The sequence below is a fragment of the Monomorium pharaonis genome, chromosome 5 (genome assembly GCF_013373865.1).
Source record: "Monomorium pharaonis isolate MP-MQ-018 chromosome 5, ASM1337386v2, whole genome shotgun sequence".
Classification (NCBI taxonomy): domain Eukaryota; kingdom Metazoa; phylum Arthropoda; class Insecta; order Hymenoptera; family Formicidae; genus Monomorium; species Monomorium pharaonis.
This window is the reverse complement of record NC_050471.1, coordinates 12067073-12083450: the sequence shown is the minus strand read 5'-3', so window position 1 is coordinate 12083450 and position 16378 is coordinate 12067073. Positions and strand designations below refer to the sequence as shown.

At 39.3% G+C, this 16378-nt stretch overlaps 1 protein-coding gene across 1 annotated transcript; it reads right to left on the bottom strand.

Moving 5' to 3' along the window:
• Positions 1–5763: 5763 nt before the first annotated feature.
• LOC118645594 lies at positions 5764–10464 on the bottom strand. Its single transcript, XM_036286979.1, has 3 exons — positions 8847–10464; positions 8431–8717; positions 5764–8349 (listed from the first exon to the last, which is right to left on the bottom strand). The coding sequence occupies exons 1-3, from the start codon at positions 10462–10464 to the stop codon at positions 7078–7080; spliced, it is 3177 nt and encodes a 1058-aa protein (XP_036142872.1). The 3' UTR covers positions 5764–7077.
• Between the last annotated feature and the right edge of the window lie 5914 nt (positions 10465–16378).

Here is a 16378-nt window from a genome sequence, read left to right as displayed (position 1 = left end):
TTGAAGTGTGGTTTCACCCCTTCAAACCGTTTTTGAACCAAAATAAAACATTTCTAAATTAATATATCTACTCCCTCTACATTTATGCCAAGTTTCATTAAAATTAGAAAATTTTTCGATTGGGCTTACAAACGTTTTATTTATATCATTTTTGTGTATATTATGTATGTTATATATTATCCATGTTATAATACTATACATTTATATTATCTGCATCTCTGTATGTATTAGTTTCTCTCTAACAATTGCGCAATATTAGAGTCACGTCGCTTTCACAGTGTTCATTCTGTCTACGTCACATATTTCACATTCAAGTTTTATATTCGTCATATCACGGTATATATCATATATAAAATGGAAATCACGTATTAAAGTTTGATATCTTTATTAATGATGTTACGCGTCATTTTCACATCTGTATCAAGTCTAACGTGTGCTTGATTTTTCTGTTAGATTATTTAATTAAGCGAAGCATAATGTTACACGTAAATGTTGCGAATGTTCTTAATATGTTAATTATTTTATTTCAAATTATACATATTCCACCTATAAATGAAAGAGAAATACAATTACGTGATGTAATAGAGGATATTATAACAAATGATATTATAACAGTGAATGTGACTTATCATTTGATGTACACACTGATACTGCTTTAGAATTTTAAAATTATTGGGAAGTGGATTTACCTGACACAGAATATGTAACAAATGAGGAAGAATTTTAAAAAAATGATAATTGTGGTAAGGACTTCACCTTTCTGAAGCGGCGTTGCACTCCTAAAAGAGAGTGTCGGCCTTTTATCACTTCTCCAATATTCGACGGCTTTCCTTTTATAGCTACTATTTAAAATTTCGTCTTCTGATTCACAATTATATTCATTATCAGGTTCATAATCAATTTCATTATCATTTTCTAAAAATTCTTCCACTTTATCTGTTACATATTCTATGTCAGGTAAATTCACTTCCAAATAATTTTGAAATTTTAAAGCAAAATGAGTGTGTACATCAAATGATAAGTCATTCACTGCATTTGTTATAATATCTTTTATCACATCACGTAATTGTATTTCTCTTTCATTTATAGGCGTTGGTGGAATATGTGTAATTTGAAATTAAATAATTAACATATTAAGAACATTCGCAACATTTATGTGTAATATTATGCTTTGTTTAATTAAAAACAATCTAACAAGAAAAATCAAGCACATGTTAGATGTGATACTGATGTACTGATCAAACACACGTTAGACTTGACACTAATGTGAAAATAACGCGTAACACCATTAATAAAGATACCAAACGTTTATTAATACGTGATTTCATATATGATACATACCGTGACATGGCGAAACTTGAATGTGAAATATGTGACGTAGAGAGAATGAACACTGTGTGAAAGCAACGTGACTACTAATATTGCGCAACTGTTAGATAAAAACTAATACATACAAAGATGCAGATAATATAAATGTATAGTATTATAACGTAGCTAATATATAACATATATAATATACACGTAGATGATATAAATAGAACGTAGTATAAGATAGTATAATTACTTTATAAATGCTATATACATAAAAGTCAATTTTATTGAAAATTTATCTTAATTAAAAAAAAAATTTTTTTTTTCGAAAAATAAACAGCGTAGTTAAATGGAAGTATTTATGCTGTAAAACTTTTGTATAAAACATTTTTTTTTATTTTGTTTAGTTTACGAGAGTAAACTAAACAAAATAAAAAAAAATGTTTTATACAAAAGTTTTACAGCATAAATACTTCCATTTAACTACGCTGTTTATTTTTCGAAAAAAGGTAAAAATATCTCAACCTTTGAAGGGTAGTTTCACTCCTTCAAACCGTTTATAAGACCAAACAGAAAATTTTCTGATTTTAATGAAACTTGGCATAAATGTAGAGAGGATAAATACATTAATTTAGAAATGTTTTATTTTGGTTCAAAAGCGACTTAAAGGGGTGAAAGCACGCTTCAAAATTGAGACATTTTTGCATTTTCTTGATATATCTCGTAAACTAAACAAAATATAAAAAAATGTTTCATACAAAAGTTTTACGGCATGAATACCTCTATTCAATTATCATATTTATTTTTTCCCAAAAAAAATTTTTTTAAAGAAAAAAAATTTTTTTTTTGAAAAAAATTTGTTTTTAAAAATAAATAACATAGTTAAATAGAGGTATTTATACTGTAAAACTTTTGTATGAAACATTTTTTGTATGAAACATTTTGTTTAGTTTACGAGATATATCGAGAAAAGGCAAAAACTCAAAATTTTTAAAGGGTGGTTTTAACCCTTTAAACCGTTTATAAGCACCAACTTTTAATTTCTAAATTCATGTATTCACCCCCTCTACATTTATGTCAAGTTTCATTAAAATCAGAATTTTCGGGTTTGCGAGGTTCCCTTGTAAGTTAATTTGATATAAAAGATTTATTTCACTGTGGTTGTACATTGGTTGCGGTCGGCGAAGGTGCCGCGTCGTGTTACACTTGATTAGATACGGCGCGTGACTCGGAGTTAACGCGTCGTATCTTTTCTCGCTCGAGATTTGCTAGCGGCTAAGTTCCGAACTCGTAATTCACTCGTGCTGGCCGTACGTATCGGCTTGATTGCTAATCACTGATCCCGCGGGCCGCTATTCGGCAGCAGCTTAAATAGTGTCGCGGATTTGATTATTAGTGGGGGCATCGGGCTCTCCGCATGACCATATATGGTCATTCCCGTGCGCATCCGGCGCGCGGGAAATATTTGCGAGTTTAGCAACAATTGCCAAAATGCAGGTATGCATTTCCGGTGGCATGATTGTTGCTAAGCTGGCTTCGCTACTTCTTTAAGGTGGCTGGTGCGTTGCCCAGTGCGATGACCGGTCGGCAGCGCACGAGGCATGTGTCACCTGACACCTTGTGATAGCGAGCCTTCCTCGGCGAGCTATCTGATAATTTTTATATTTTATTTTCTTTATTTTATAATATGATTTTATTGGTTGTGAGTGTTTCGCTCACAACATCCCTCCCCCGTTGAACAAACAAAAACGGAGGTACGAAGTTATTGTATATTTAATTAAAAACGCGTGCTACTGCTACGCTTTAAAATAGATCTGGGAATTGTATATTCCGCATCTATGTCTAGTGTGACTCGCTTCTCATGGCTGTTTCTTTTTTTCTTTTTTATTACAACAATAGTTATTATTATTGCTAGTATTATTACAATCAGTGTTCCGCTGGTAGCCGTTGGATAGATAAAGTGTGGTAACTGAAAAATTGTATTCGGTTGTTCATTCAATTTTTTGTCCATTTCGATAATTTGTTTGTTTAAGTCCTCTAACTTTGAAGAATGTAGGACAATATTTTGTAATTTTATCGGTTGCACTGCATTTATGCTTAGCTTTGTTTCGTTCTTTAGTATAGAAATATTGTACTGTGGTAAAAATGTTTCTATTTCTGTACTGTGTGATAACTTAGGAGACTTTATTATCGTGTATTCCGTCATTAATTTGCAGTTGTTCTTCAATGTTATTTTACCCGTTTTTTCAATCACTTCCTTTATCTGTCCGTGGTCTTTACAGTAAAATGTTACAGTTTGTTTTTCCTGTACGGAATATAGCCATGAGTGCGAGTCGCCTAAGGCTATCCAAAAACTATGGTTAGACGCTATGTTTTTAATGTTACAATTTTTGTGATACCTATCGGTTTCTAGAAACGTTTTGACTTCACACACGGAGTGTGGATTAATCCTATTTGCAGGGTAATTTCCCTCGCATAGATAATCTTTATTTATCTTCATACAATTTTGTAAATCGATGCGCGGCAAGGTTATATACGTGTGCTGATCCCCGTCTATCGCTATGGTCGGATAACTGATGTCTATTACAGAGAATGTGTTATTATGTTCTGGCACAGGTAGTGCTATCACATTTAATATTTCGTATTTTGACGTCGATATTAATGGAAAACGCAGAATCGTGTATATATTTACGCTGTCGCAGTAAGCGCTTACAATTGCGAATTGTTCAATAGTTGACCATTCTTCCTGATTCGCTCTAAATGGAAAGTAGAGTCCTTCCGGGAGTTGAGAGTTCGCGTCTTTAAGCAATTGTATAATATGGTCTATAGGCGTTAGTCTGGGGTGCATCATACCCCTTTTTAATAGGGTGACGTAATCTAAGACGTCTTCTGCATCGCGAGTTAACTCTGACAGTACGGTACTGATAATTATAAAATTCGATTGTATGTTGTTTGCGCGTTCGCTTTCTAGTAGTTCTAGCTTGAGATTTTTGGTCGCGTTCGCGAGGAGGTACTCGTTATGTTATACTGTCTTTTCTGTCTCGTCGGTGTGTGCTATAGTTGCCTGTATTATTTTTAGTTGGTTTTTTACTGCGTGCTGTGTTGACTGTTGTGCATCATGTAGTATTGCGAGTTGTTCGTCAATTGTCTTTTTGTCGTCGGCGTCCATTGTACCGAATAGCGATTTGGCTATTGAGCCTACTCCGTCGATCAGTCCTCGTTTTTGTACTGTCGGCGTCTTATATGTGTCAGTTATTTGGGGGGCAGGATCAGTCGATTTGTCCTCTGGTATTCTTTTGTGATGACAGCGTTAAAGCTGTCGCATATAGCCTTATTCATTACCGCGACGATTCTACATAAGTTGTCAGTTTTTTGTACATATTTTTCGATTTGCGTCAGTTTTTTTGATTAAGACGCGGTGTTTATCTTAATTATTAGTTTCCATTGCGATTCTATTGGTCGGAATCTATCTATTTTCTCATAGTAGATCCCCGGATGATGGATGAATTTTTCCACTTGATACAGCGTGTCGCTTCCTTGAGCTGCTGTTGCCAGGTAGATACATATGAGAAGTCCCCTGCAAGGTGGTTTATTATTACTACCTTGCGTCTTATTAATCAGCATTATTTTATCTCGTCGACGTGCTCTTCTTTAATTGTGGATGAGAAAGGTGTAATGTTTATCTGTCTCAGCTAATGTTGCCTTTGGGTCGACTGCCTTGGACTGCTCTAAGATCAGTCTTGTCCGAGCTGTCGTGCGAGATATTTTTTTTTCTACGGTCCGCGAGGGAAAAAAAAATTATGCAGTTTTTAGTGCCGCCGTCGCCACCCCCGTCGCCTAATCCGGGGGTTATCGCTTTGGATGACGCGTCCCCGGACGAGGGCGAAATTGTGGGAGTTTTTGAAGACCAGGTGGAGGACGCGGCGGTATGAGGGCTCCGAGGAGGAGCAGGATGATGCGTCCTCCGGCGATGTATCCTCTAACCGCGAGGATGTTCATAAATCCGACGAGGACGAGGCTAGTTCCGAAAACGATCCATACTTGTTTCCGCCCTCTCCCGGTCTAATAGACCGGTTCCTGGAGGAGATTGGGGTGTCCGACTCCGGGGAGGAGTGAGAGCATAACGTAGGTTCCCTAGAGGAACATTTTTCCTCGGATGAGGACTCCTCGGAGGAGGGGAGGGGGGGCAGAGGGTTAGAGGAGTAAACATTGGACCTTCCTCCCCCTCTTTAGTTTTCAGTGTTTATAGTTTAAGTGTAGTGTTAGTTCCTCCCCCTCTTTATTTCCTCCTTTTCTTTTTTGTGTGCCGTTCGGATTATAGTTCGGGATGGATTACTCAGACGGTTTTCAACCTGGTGAGTCTAATTTTATTTATTGTTATTATTATATATACTTCTTGCGTTAGCATGTGTGTATGAATGTGTGTATATATTATTATTTCTACTCTCTCTCTTTTTTATTTTCGCGTTATCCCTCAATAAACGGTTTAATGCGATTTACGTGTACGCGAACTGTCCGTCTTCCCCTTTTTACCGTATAATTAACGTGCGAGTGTTTTTCGGTAATGGTATAGGGTCCGGTCCATTGCGCGTCTAATTTCTTAGAACGCCCTCGGCGAAGCATTTCGTCGAAAAGTAGAATTTTATCGCCAATTTTATAATTAGTTTCCTTTACGGAGCGGTCGTAATAATCTTTCGACTTTTGCTTTTCATCCCTTATGTTATCTTTGGCGATACTATTAGTGGCACGTAATCTCTCCCGTAACTCGAGCGCATAGTCATCGTAGCTGTACGTCCTTTTAGGCGGCTTGGCTAGCGCTGTTGGTAATTCGGGAGGATGCCCGTAAATTAATTCGAAGGGAGTGTACCCTGTTGCGGTGTGGGGGGTGGTATTATAGGTGTAGTTAGCATACGGAATCCACTCGTCCCAGTCCATTTGATCCTTATTAATAAAATGCCTTAGATACTCTGCTAAGGTTCGATGCGATCGTTCTAATACGCCGTTGCTTTCAGGGTGATAAGCCGTTGTCTGTATCTTCTTAATTTTGAGCAGTTTGCAAGTATTCTTAAATACTTCGCTCATAAAATTAGTTTCCTGATCTGTTAATATGCATTCCGGAATTCCATATTCTAGGACGATTTTCGTTACGAATGCCTTACTTACGGTATTCGCTTCTTGGTTAGGAAGGGGCATAGCCTTACTAAATTTTGTTAGGTGGTCCTGAAATGTCAGCAGGTACCGATTTTCGTTGTTTGTTAAAGTTAACGGTCCGACGATATCCAGCGCGCATTTTTCAAATGGTCGGCTTGGTGTATCGGTGATAACTAGCGGTGCTTTAATTCTGCGAGAGAGTTTGTTCTTCTGGCAGAGCTCGCATTTTTTTATGTATCTCTCTACGTCGGCTGTTAATCCATACCAGTTGTGTTTTAGGCGAATTCTTCTTATCGTTCGCTCGATTCCTTGATGTCCTCCTGTCGGGGCATCGTGGTATTCATAGAGAATTTGTTTCTTTTCTTCTTCAGTATACTCCTGTATACTTTCATTATTTTTTATTGGCGTGCTTAATTGTGTGTGTACAGTGTCTTCTTCGAGCGCGAAGATCTTATCAGAGTCTTCCGTAACGTGAGCCTCCCGCTTCACGTTTCGACTCAGCGCGTCGGCGTTCGCGTTCGCTCGACCGGCTTTGTGTATGATCTCATAATCATACTCTTCTAATTTTAGTCGCCACCGAATAAGTCGCGATCCGGGGTCATTTACACTAAATAATCATGTAAGTGGCTTATGGTCTGTCACTATTTTAAATTTCACGCCGTACACATATGGGCGGAAATGCTTGACAGCCCACACAATGGCTAGCAACTCCTTTTCGGTAGTGCTATAATTTTGCTCCGCGCGATTTAATACTCGGCTTGTGTAAGCAATAGGACGGTCGCTACCTACCGGTCCCCGTGACAGGACTGCTCCGATTGCATAGTCGGAAGCATCCGTGGTCACGTTGAATTCCTTGGTGAAGTCCGGATATTGTAGCACGGATGCCGTCATCAATTTTTCCTTCAATGTATCGAACGCTATCTGCTGTTCGGTAGTCCAGACAAACTTTTCAGTTTTCTTAATTAGCTTCGTCATTGGTTTAGCAATTTTAGAAAAGTCGCTGATAAATTTTCGATAGTAACCTGCAAGTCCGATGAAGGATTGAATATCCTTGACCTTGCGTGGTTCTGGAAAATCTTTGATTGCCTGTAATTTTCCGGGATCGGGCGCTATCCCGTCCTTAGAAATAATATGGCCGAGGTAATTCACCTCTTTTTGAAGAAACTCGCACTTATCGGGTTGTAGCTTTAGATTAGCTTCCCGTAGGCGTAGTAGCACTTCTTCTAAGCGCTTGTTATGTTCCTTTAGACTTGAGCCGTATATGACAATGTCATCTAAATATACGAGGCATCTAAGTCCTTGCATTCCAGTAAGCACAGAATTCATTAGCCTCTGGAATGTGGCTGGCGCATTTTTAAGTCCGAACGGCATCCGATTGTACTCGTAGTGTCCATACGGTGTCGAGAATGCGGTTTTCGGTTTATCATGCTCAGCCATGGGTATCTGGTGGTACCCCGACGCTAAATCTAGTGTCGTGAAATATTTAGCATTTCCTAACTGGTCCAATATTTCATCAATATTTGGCAATGGAAATGAGTCGCCAATAGTCAAATCATTCAACTTTCGAAAGTCGATTACTATTTGAAGTCGTAATTTTCCAGTCGAGTCAGCTTTCTTCGACACAACTAACAGGGGTGCGTTCCACTGGCTCGTACTAGTGCGGATAATGCTATTTTTCAGCATTTCCTTTATTTGTGTACTCACTTCCTCCTTATGTTTGGCGGGGAGGCGATACGGTCGCACGTTCACAGGCGCGGCATCGGCTCGCGTGCTGATCTCGTGTTTCACCGTCGAGGTACACGTCAGAGGTTCTCCGTTCAAATGAAATATATCTTGATATTCGTTGCAGATCCGGTTGAGTGCCTTTCGTTCTTCTGGATTGAGATGCTGTGTGCGTAATAGTTGTCATATGCGTTCTCCGCGGGGAAGCTTTGTCTCGCAGTCCGTTTCGGAGGTCACGACATAGACTTGTTGCATGACATCTTCTATAGTCACTGTCTTATTTTTATAGTCGCATGATACATGCTGTTTGCGCAGGAAATCGAGGCCGATTATCCCCTCGTATTCCATAGGAAAATCGTCTCTTATTACGTATATGGCGTGTTTAATCTCTCGCTCACCTATCTTGATAGTGGCTTGCATCTTTCCTATAGTATGCACTCGGTGACCAGTTATTCCTACCAATGATATTTCTTCGGGATAAATTCTTGTTTTTCCCTTTAGGTTCTTTACCTTTATTAACGATATCGTCGCGCCTGAATCGAACAACATGTCGATTTTACCAGCGCGTGTTTCTTAGATTGGGAGCGTAATTAGGTCAAGACCGTCGCATCGTGTGCCGTCTCGTCTTACGTGTGTCACTTGATATGCTCAAGCGCGCGTACTCTGCGTGCGGCTCGTCGCTCCTTCTTCCTCGCTACTGTGCTCGGAGTCAGAGTTCCTTTTCTGCGTTATCGCTTTCTTTCTTGCTCCCGTTATCTCGGCGCTTTGCATCTTTCCTTGCGCGTTCGTTACCTTTGCCTTAGGCCGTCCGTGGAAATTCCAACACTCGTTGCGAGTGTGTCCGCGCTTTTTGCAATGGTTGCAATGCTTGTCGATTGCATTTATGCGTTTGTCGGGTTGCGGCAGGGCGTATCGGTTACTGCTCCTGTTATTCCGGCAATCCTTACTGTAGTGGTCATACTTGCCGCAATTTCGGCAACGGGCATCGGACTTGTCGTAGTGCCTCGGCGAGTCGGGTGTCCGTCTCGTGTTACTCCCGGCGGGACCCTTGATTCTTTCCTCGGTGCTTGCGGCTGCTATCGCGTCCTGTAGCGTAACGTATCCGCGCGATCGGACTACCGCCTTTGTATCTTCGCGTAGCCCTATTTGGTAATTTTCCAATGCTTGCTGCTGCAGCATTTCTAAAATGATGCGCTTATGCTCGGCCGTGTATTGGTGTCGGCCTTCGATCATCGACTCGTACAGGTCTATCGTGAGCTTATCTGTACGTAGTCCGTAAGCTCGAGCGCTTTCCCCTGGCCTTTGCTTCAAGGTATTAAAATCGAGCTGTAAATGCGTTGTACTTTGTTTACTCGCATAACACGCTTCTAATTCCGTTTTTAATTGCACGAAATCGCTTATCTTGCGTGTCTGAAAGTCTAACATGGCGCGTCCTTTCAGTTTAGTACACAATATCGCTCCTAGTAAGGATACTTCATCCGACGGATCTATATTCTCGATCGCGTAAGTCATGGCACTTAAAAATTCCTGCAATCTACTCGCGTTGCCGTCGAACTCAGGTATCATTCCGCGAGCTTCTTTTAGTGACAATATTCCGCGACCTCTCTGTCGGCGCACGTCGTCGTCCGGGTATTCGAACGCGGTTTCACGCCGGCTATATCGCGTTTGTCGAGGCGCGTGTGTACGTAGTGTTCGCGAATTTGTTTCTCGCACCTCGTTGACTTCGGTGGTCAGTCTCCTGACTTCGTGCATCATTGCGCGTAAGGCTTCCCGTATGTCCTGCACATCGTCTCTTTGCGTAGCAGTGCGTGCGAGTCTTGGCGCATTAGCACTTAGTTCTTGGTGCAGGTTCTGTAGTTCCTGTTCTGCACCGGCGATGAACTGTTGAGTTTCTGCTTGCCTGTCGTTAGGCATCGCGTTCGTTTGAAAAAATTCAGCTGGGTCGAAAATGTCGGACTCGTAGGACGTGAATGAGAACTCCCCTCGTGACGAAACGCGACTAGGGGTGCGACTCTCGTACGGTCTCGTTCGTCGTTTTACACGGTGTTGCCGTGTCGCGTTGAATTCGTTTTGAAATAAACTTGCGTCAAGGTTCGCGAATGGGAATTCTCGTTCGCGGACGACGTTTTCGGGTAGCTCGCTATCATACGGATCTAGTTCTCTACGGACTCTGTCGCGCGCTTCTATGAAGTCTTGTTCGCAATATTCGATAGCTCGAGTGGCTTGCTCGCTATGCAACCACGAGTCGTTTGCTATAGCAGCGTCGTTGTTTTTCGACATTCAGGCCTATTCTACGCTCACGATAACCGCTATTTGATTACCGGGGGATCAGTACGTTTTTACTATTAGTAGGGCTTATCGCTTTGCCCTTCGTATTTCGCTTTGTACAATATTATTTCGACTTACAGTAACGCTGCGCTTCGCTCCATGTTGTCAGCTGTGTATAGCGGTAGGTCGGTACTCCGGTGTCGCTGATTAACGCTGCGTCGAGTGTTGAGCCGTGGCTGAGTTCTGCTCGGCGGGCTCGTCCAGTCAGCTGGTCCTCGAGGTCGTTCAGCTGCTCTCGGCTCGTGACGTAGGTCCCTTGGCCTTATAGGTCTCGTTGTTTGGCCTTCCTTCCTGGCAGTCAATCCCACCGCTGCCACCAATTTTGTTGCGCCTTGCGGTACAACAAATGATTTTTTGCCGTACCTTGCGGTGCGACAAAAGATCTTTCGGGATTCGTTACTGCCCAAGGAGTAGGAACTCGCGGAAAGAAGCGGCTTTTGTTGGCAGGGTCCTCAAATCACTCACTCACTGATTCTAAGTTAATTTGATATAAAAGATTTATTTCACTGTGGTTGTACATTGGTTGCGGTCGGCGAAGGTGCCGCATCGTGTTACACTTGATTAGATACGGCGCGTGACTCGGAGTTAACGCGTCGTCTCTTTGCTCGCTCGAGATTTGCTAGCGGCTAAGTTTCGAACTCGTAATTCACTCGTGCTGGCCGTACGTATCGGCTTGATTGCTAATCACTGATCCCGCGGGCCGCTATTCGGCAACAGCTTAAATAGTGTCGCGGATTTGATTATTAGTGGGGGCATCGGGCCCTCCGCATGACCATATATGGTCATTCCCGCGCGCATTCGGCGCGCGGGAAATATTTGCGAGTTTAGCAACAATTGCCAAAATGCAGGTATGCATTTCCAGTGGCATGATTGTTGCTAAACTGGCTTCGCTACTTCTTTAAGGTGGCTGGTGCGTTGCCCAGTGCGATGACCGGCCGGCAGCGCATGAGGCATGTGTCACCTGACACCTTGTGATAGCGAGCCTTCCTCGGCGAGCTATCTGATAATTTTAATATTTTATTTTCTTTATTTTATAATATGATTTTATTGGTTGTGAGTGTTTCGCTCACAACATCATAGTCGAATCTTATTTCGAGATCGTCTCAATCAATGTCTTAAGATGCTAATACAGCTCTGTGATTGGTTGATAGCATCTTAAGACAGTACTTAAGATAATCTTAAATATAAGATCCGACTATGAATACTGGCCTTAAAGTCTACTTTCGTCCTTAAAAAAGTCGACTTTAGGCCAAGTCAAGTTTCGATGAAGTCGACTTTAAGTCGACTTAAAGTCGACTTTTTGTTCTTAGGGTAAAGTCCTATTGACTTATTACAAAATACGTTAAATTATCGTTCAAAATTTGTCGCTATATTAATTTTCATGAATTTCAATTATCACTAGCGACATTCATAGTCACGTGACGCTAAAAATGAGCATCAACTGACGCCCGTGAAAAAGCTTCTGTAATGGCTCCAGCAGACTAGAGTCCTATAATCAGAGAAGCGCGAACTCTACCCCCACTTTGCCACCTGCTGCCATCTTGGGATCGTACAGCCGCGTGGGTTGCGTATATGTGTACTTACCGTGTGCATTTATTTACATTGTGTGACACACACGCATGGATCACGTGGACCTTGCGAACTCAACATGGCGGCATTAAATCATCGACCAATCAGAAAGTAGAAACAAGATCGCGCTTCTCTTATTATAGGACTCTACAGCAGACCAGCGCGATTCTGTTGCGCGCGATGGAAATCGCGCTGGTCTGCTGGAGCTATGAGCCTTGAACGATGAGCGATATCCAATGAAAGCTCTACATTTTCGAACATTTCATCGCCATGTTGGAAAAAGCAGAACTCTTATTGGATATCGCTCATCGCTCGTCGCTTATCGCGTCTAGTGTGCCAGAGCCCTTAAGGGTCATCTACAATGGAGTGTTTTAGTCGTAACAGCGCTAAATCTACGGCAATGCTGTTTACAATACAGACGTAACAGTAACATATAAGCCAATTATCATAGAGAGGCAACCTAAAACTAATCCAGAACATACGAACGCTCATCATAAACACGCACCGAATTGGCTCAATGTCTGCTGTAGGCCGTAAGCAGTAAAGCAGTACGAAATGAAAATATTTTCTACGATTACTGCTACGGCCTACGACTTTCCATTGTAAATGGCCCTTTAGGGCCATTCTACAATAGTCGCAAGTCGCCAGTTGCCTTTTACGATTATTGCAGAATGGCCCTTATGGTATATCCACACAAACTTGCATAAACGCATAAGTATATGCATAAGGAATTCGATTGGTCTATTTTCATATGTAAGTGCTTGTAGACCAATCAATTTTCTTATGTATATGCTTATGTGCTTATGCTAGTTTGTGTGGATATATTACTTGCATAAACGCATAAGCATATACGTAAGAAAATTGATTGGTCTACAAGCACTTACATAAGAAAATAGACGAATCGAATTTCTTATATATATGCTTATGCGTTTATGCAAGTGTGGATATACCATTAGAGTGCGTTGGTCTGCTTGGGTTTGCTCCGAAGTAGATCCAGACCATAGACTAACGTAGACGGAGCATAAAGGTGGAAGCACATAAAATTACAGGAGCCATAAGGCAGAATGCAGAAGCCATAGCGCATGCGCTATGGTATTACTTTATCTGTCCATGGCAAAATGTAATACTATAGCGCATGCGCTATGGCTTCTGCATTCTGCCTTATGGCTCCTGTAATTTTATGTACTTCCACCTTTACCTATCACTTAGGGCGAGAGAGGGCTGATATTCGGGGTGAAGAGGTACCCTGTTCAAAAAGTACGATAGAAACTGATAGAAACATATAGAAATTTGATAGAAATTTAATATGATTTTATCTGAATCTATCGTTTCTATCGGACACTAGATTTCCTGCCAAACAGAAAAGTTATAAAATTCTATTGTTTCTTACCGTATCTGAAATAAACGATTAAAACTTTATCTAAATACGACTACTTTTCTATATGATCCTATCTACTTATCGTACTGAATATGAAAATTACGATTCAAAGTCTATAAGACTCTATATGAATTAATCTGAAATTGTTCTTATACGTTTCTATCAGATGTATTCCAATTTTGGCGGACATAAAGTTCTATCGTTTCTTATCGTATCTGAAATAAACGATTAAAACTTTATCTGAATACGATTATTTTTTTATATGATCTTATCTACTTATTGTACTAAATATGAAATTTACGATTCAAGGTCTATAAAACTCTATATGAATTAATCTGAAACTGTTCCTATACGTTTCTATCAAATATATTACCATTTCGGTGGACATAAAGTTCTATCGTATTTTATCGTATCTAAATTAAACTATTAAATCTTTATCTGAATATGAGTACTTTCCTATACAATTTATCTGGCTATTTTACTGAATATAAAAATTATGACGTAAAGTCTATATAAATTAATCTGAAATTGTCCCTATACGTTTTTATTAAAAATATGTTATATACTATAATAGTTTTCTATCATTGTCTATATAATTGGAGATATTTTAAACAGGGAAAAATTATTTCGCAATTTTGCCGAACATAACATTTTATCATTCTTTATCGTGTCTGAATCAAACGATTAAAACTTTATCTGAATATAGAATTATCTGAATAATTTATATAGACTTTAAGTCGTAATTTTTTTATTCAATAAGATAACCAGATAAGATAATATAGGAAAGTATCCATATTCAGATAAAGTTTTAATCGTTTAATTCGGATACCATAAAGAACAACAGAATGTTCTGTCCGGCAGAATTATAAAATAACACAGACACACAAAAAAAAAGGTTGGTCCGGCGGACTAGACTAGTCAATTCTTATGTATTTTGACCCGCTGAATACGAATCCAAAGTCAAAATTGCAAAGTTAGCTCGCATATCCTAACCTCAAAAAAAAATTTTTTTTAATGTTGGCGGACCAGACTATATAATCAGTCAATCCTTATGTATTTTGACCTGCTGAATCCAAATCCAAGGTCAGAATAAAAGAGTCAAATATAATAGGAAAAGGGAGTGAATTTTCTACGCTATTCATTCACAGAAGCTCAGACTTGTTATAAGTATTGAATTTTCCCCGGATAATGTGCTTACGCAAGCTTGCACGCTCCAAATTATACATTTAAGATCCAAGCTGCTTTTACAAGGTGTTTTTTTGAGGTTAAAAAAAAATAAGCCAATTCAGCAATTCTGACCTTGAATTTCAATTCAGCGGATCAAAATACATAAGGATAGACTACTCTGGTCCGCCGGACCAACATTTAAAAAAATTTTTTTTGAGGTTAGAAAAATGAGCAAATGTAATAATTCTGACCTTGGATTTGGATTCAGCGGATCAAAATACATAAGGATAGACTACTTTGGTCCGCCGGACCAACATTAAAAAAAAGTTTTTTTGAGGTTAGAAAAAATGAGCAAATTTAGTAATTCTGACCTTAGATTTGGATTCAGCGGGTCAAAATACATAAAGATTGACTAATTATATAGTCTGGTCCGCCAGACCAATATTAAAAAAAAATTTTTTTGAAGTTAGAAAATGTGAGCTAACTTTGCAATTCTGACCTTGAATTCGGATTCAGCGAGTCAAAATACATAAGGATTGATTAGTCTGGTCCGGCGGATCACTTTTTTTATGTGCTTGTGATAATTGTTCCTCCTTGAAATATCTCTTTTTATAAAGACAACGATAGAAAACGATTATTGTTCCATAACATATATTTGATAGAAACATATAGGGACAATTTCAGATTTATTTGTATAGACTTTAAATCGTAATTTTTCTATTTAGTAAGATAATTAGGTAAGATCATATAGGAAAGTATCCATATTCAGATAAAGTTTTAATCGTTTAATTGAGATACGATAAAGAACGATAGAATTTTATAAATTTTCTATCAAATTTCTATATGTTTCTATCATTTTCTATCCAACTTTTTAGTTAGTACGCGGCGCCGCCGATAGGCTGGTAGGCGATTACTCTCTCGTGAGTCAAATGCAGCCAACCTGCTATATAAAGACCACCCGCAATACGATTAAGACAAGCAATAATCAGTTTCTTTCGCTACGAGAGGATGATGTGCAAGACGACTGCCACATTACTTTTATAATTTACTCATTTTAATTGAGTAAACGATTCTGTACAAGAAAAGTAAAACGTTTACATTTTTTAAACTAGATTCACGATAGGTAATCTATACGAAAAATACGATACAGAAAGATAAAAAGTCTATCATAAGTTTCAGATAAGCAATCTAATATTTGCGAACCAAAAACACGATAGAATACGATTAATTTATATAAAACATGACGATAGAAATTGATTAAAAACGATAGGTAATCTATACGAAAAATACGATACAGAAATATAGAAAGCCTATCGTATATTTCAGATAACCAATCTAATATTTACGAATCAAAAACACGATAGAATACGATTAATTTATATAAAAAATGACGATAGAAATTGATTAAAAACGATAGGTAACTATATGAAAAATACGATACAGAAATATAGAAAGCCTATCGTATATTTCAGATAACCGATCTAATATTTACGAACCAAAAAGGAAGCGTCCCAGATGCGCACAGTAATAAACGGACACAGCAGGCTGAGTGAATCGGACACAGTAACAAACGGACACAGACCAAACGGACACAGTAATAAACGGACACAGTAACAAACGGACACAGACCAAATGCGCACAGAGCGAAACGGACACAGTGCGAAACGGACACAGTAACAAACGGACACAGACCAAACGGACACAGTAATAAACGGACACAGTAACAAACGGACACAGTAACAAACGAACACA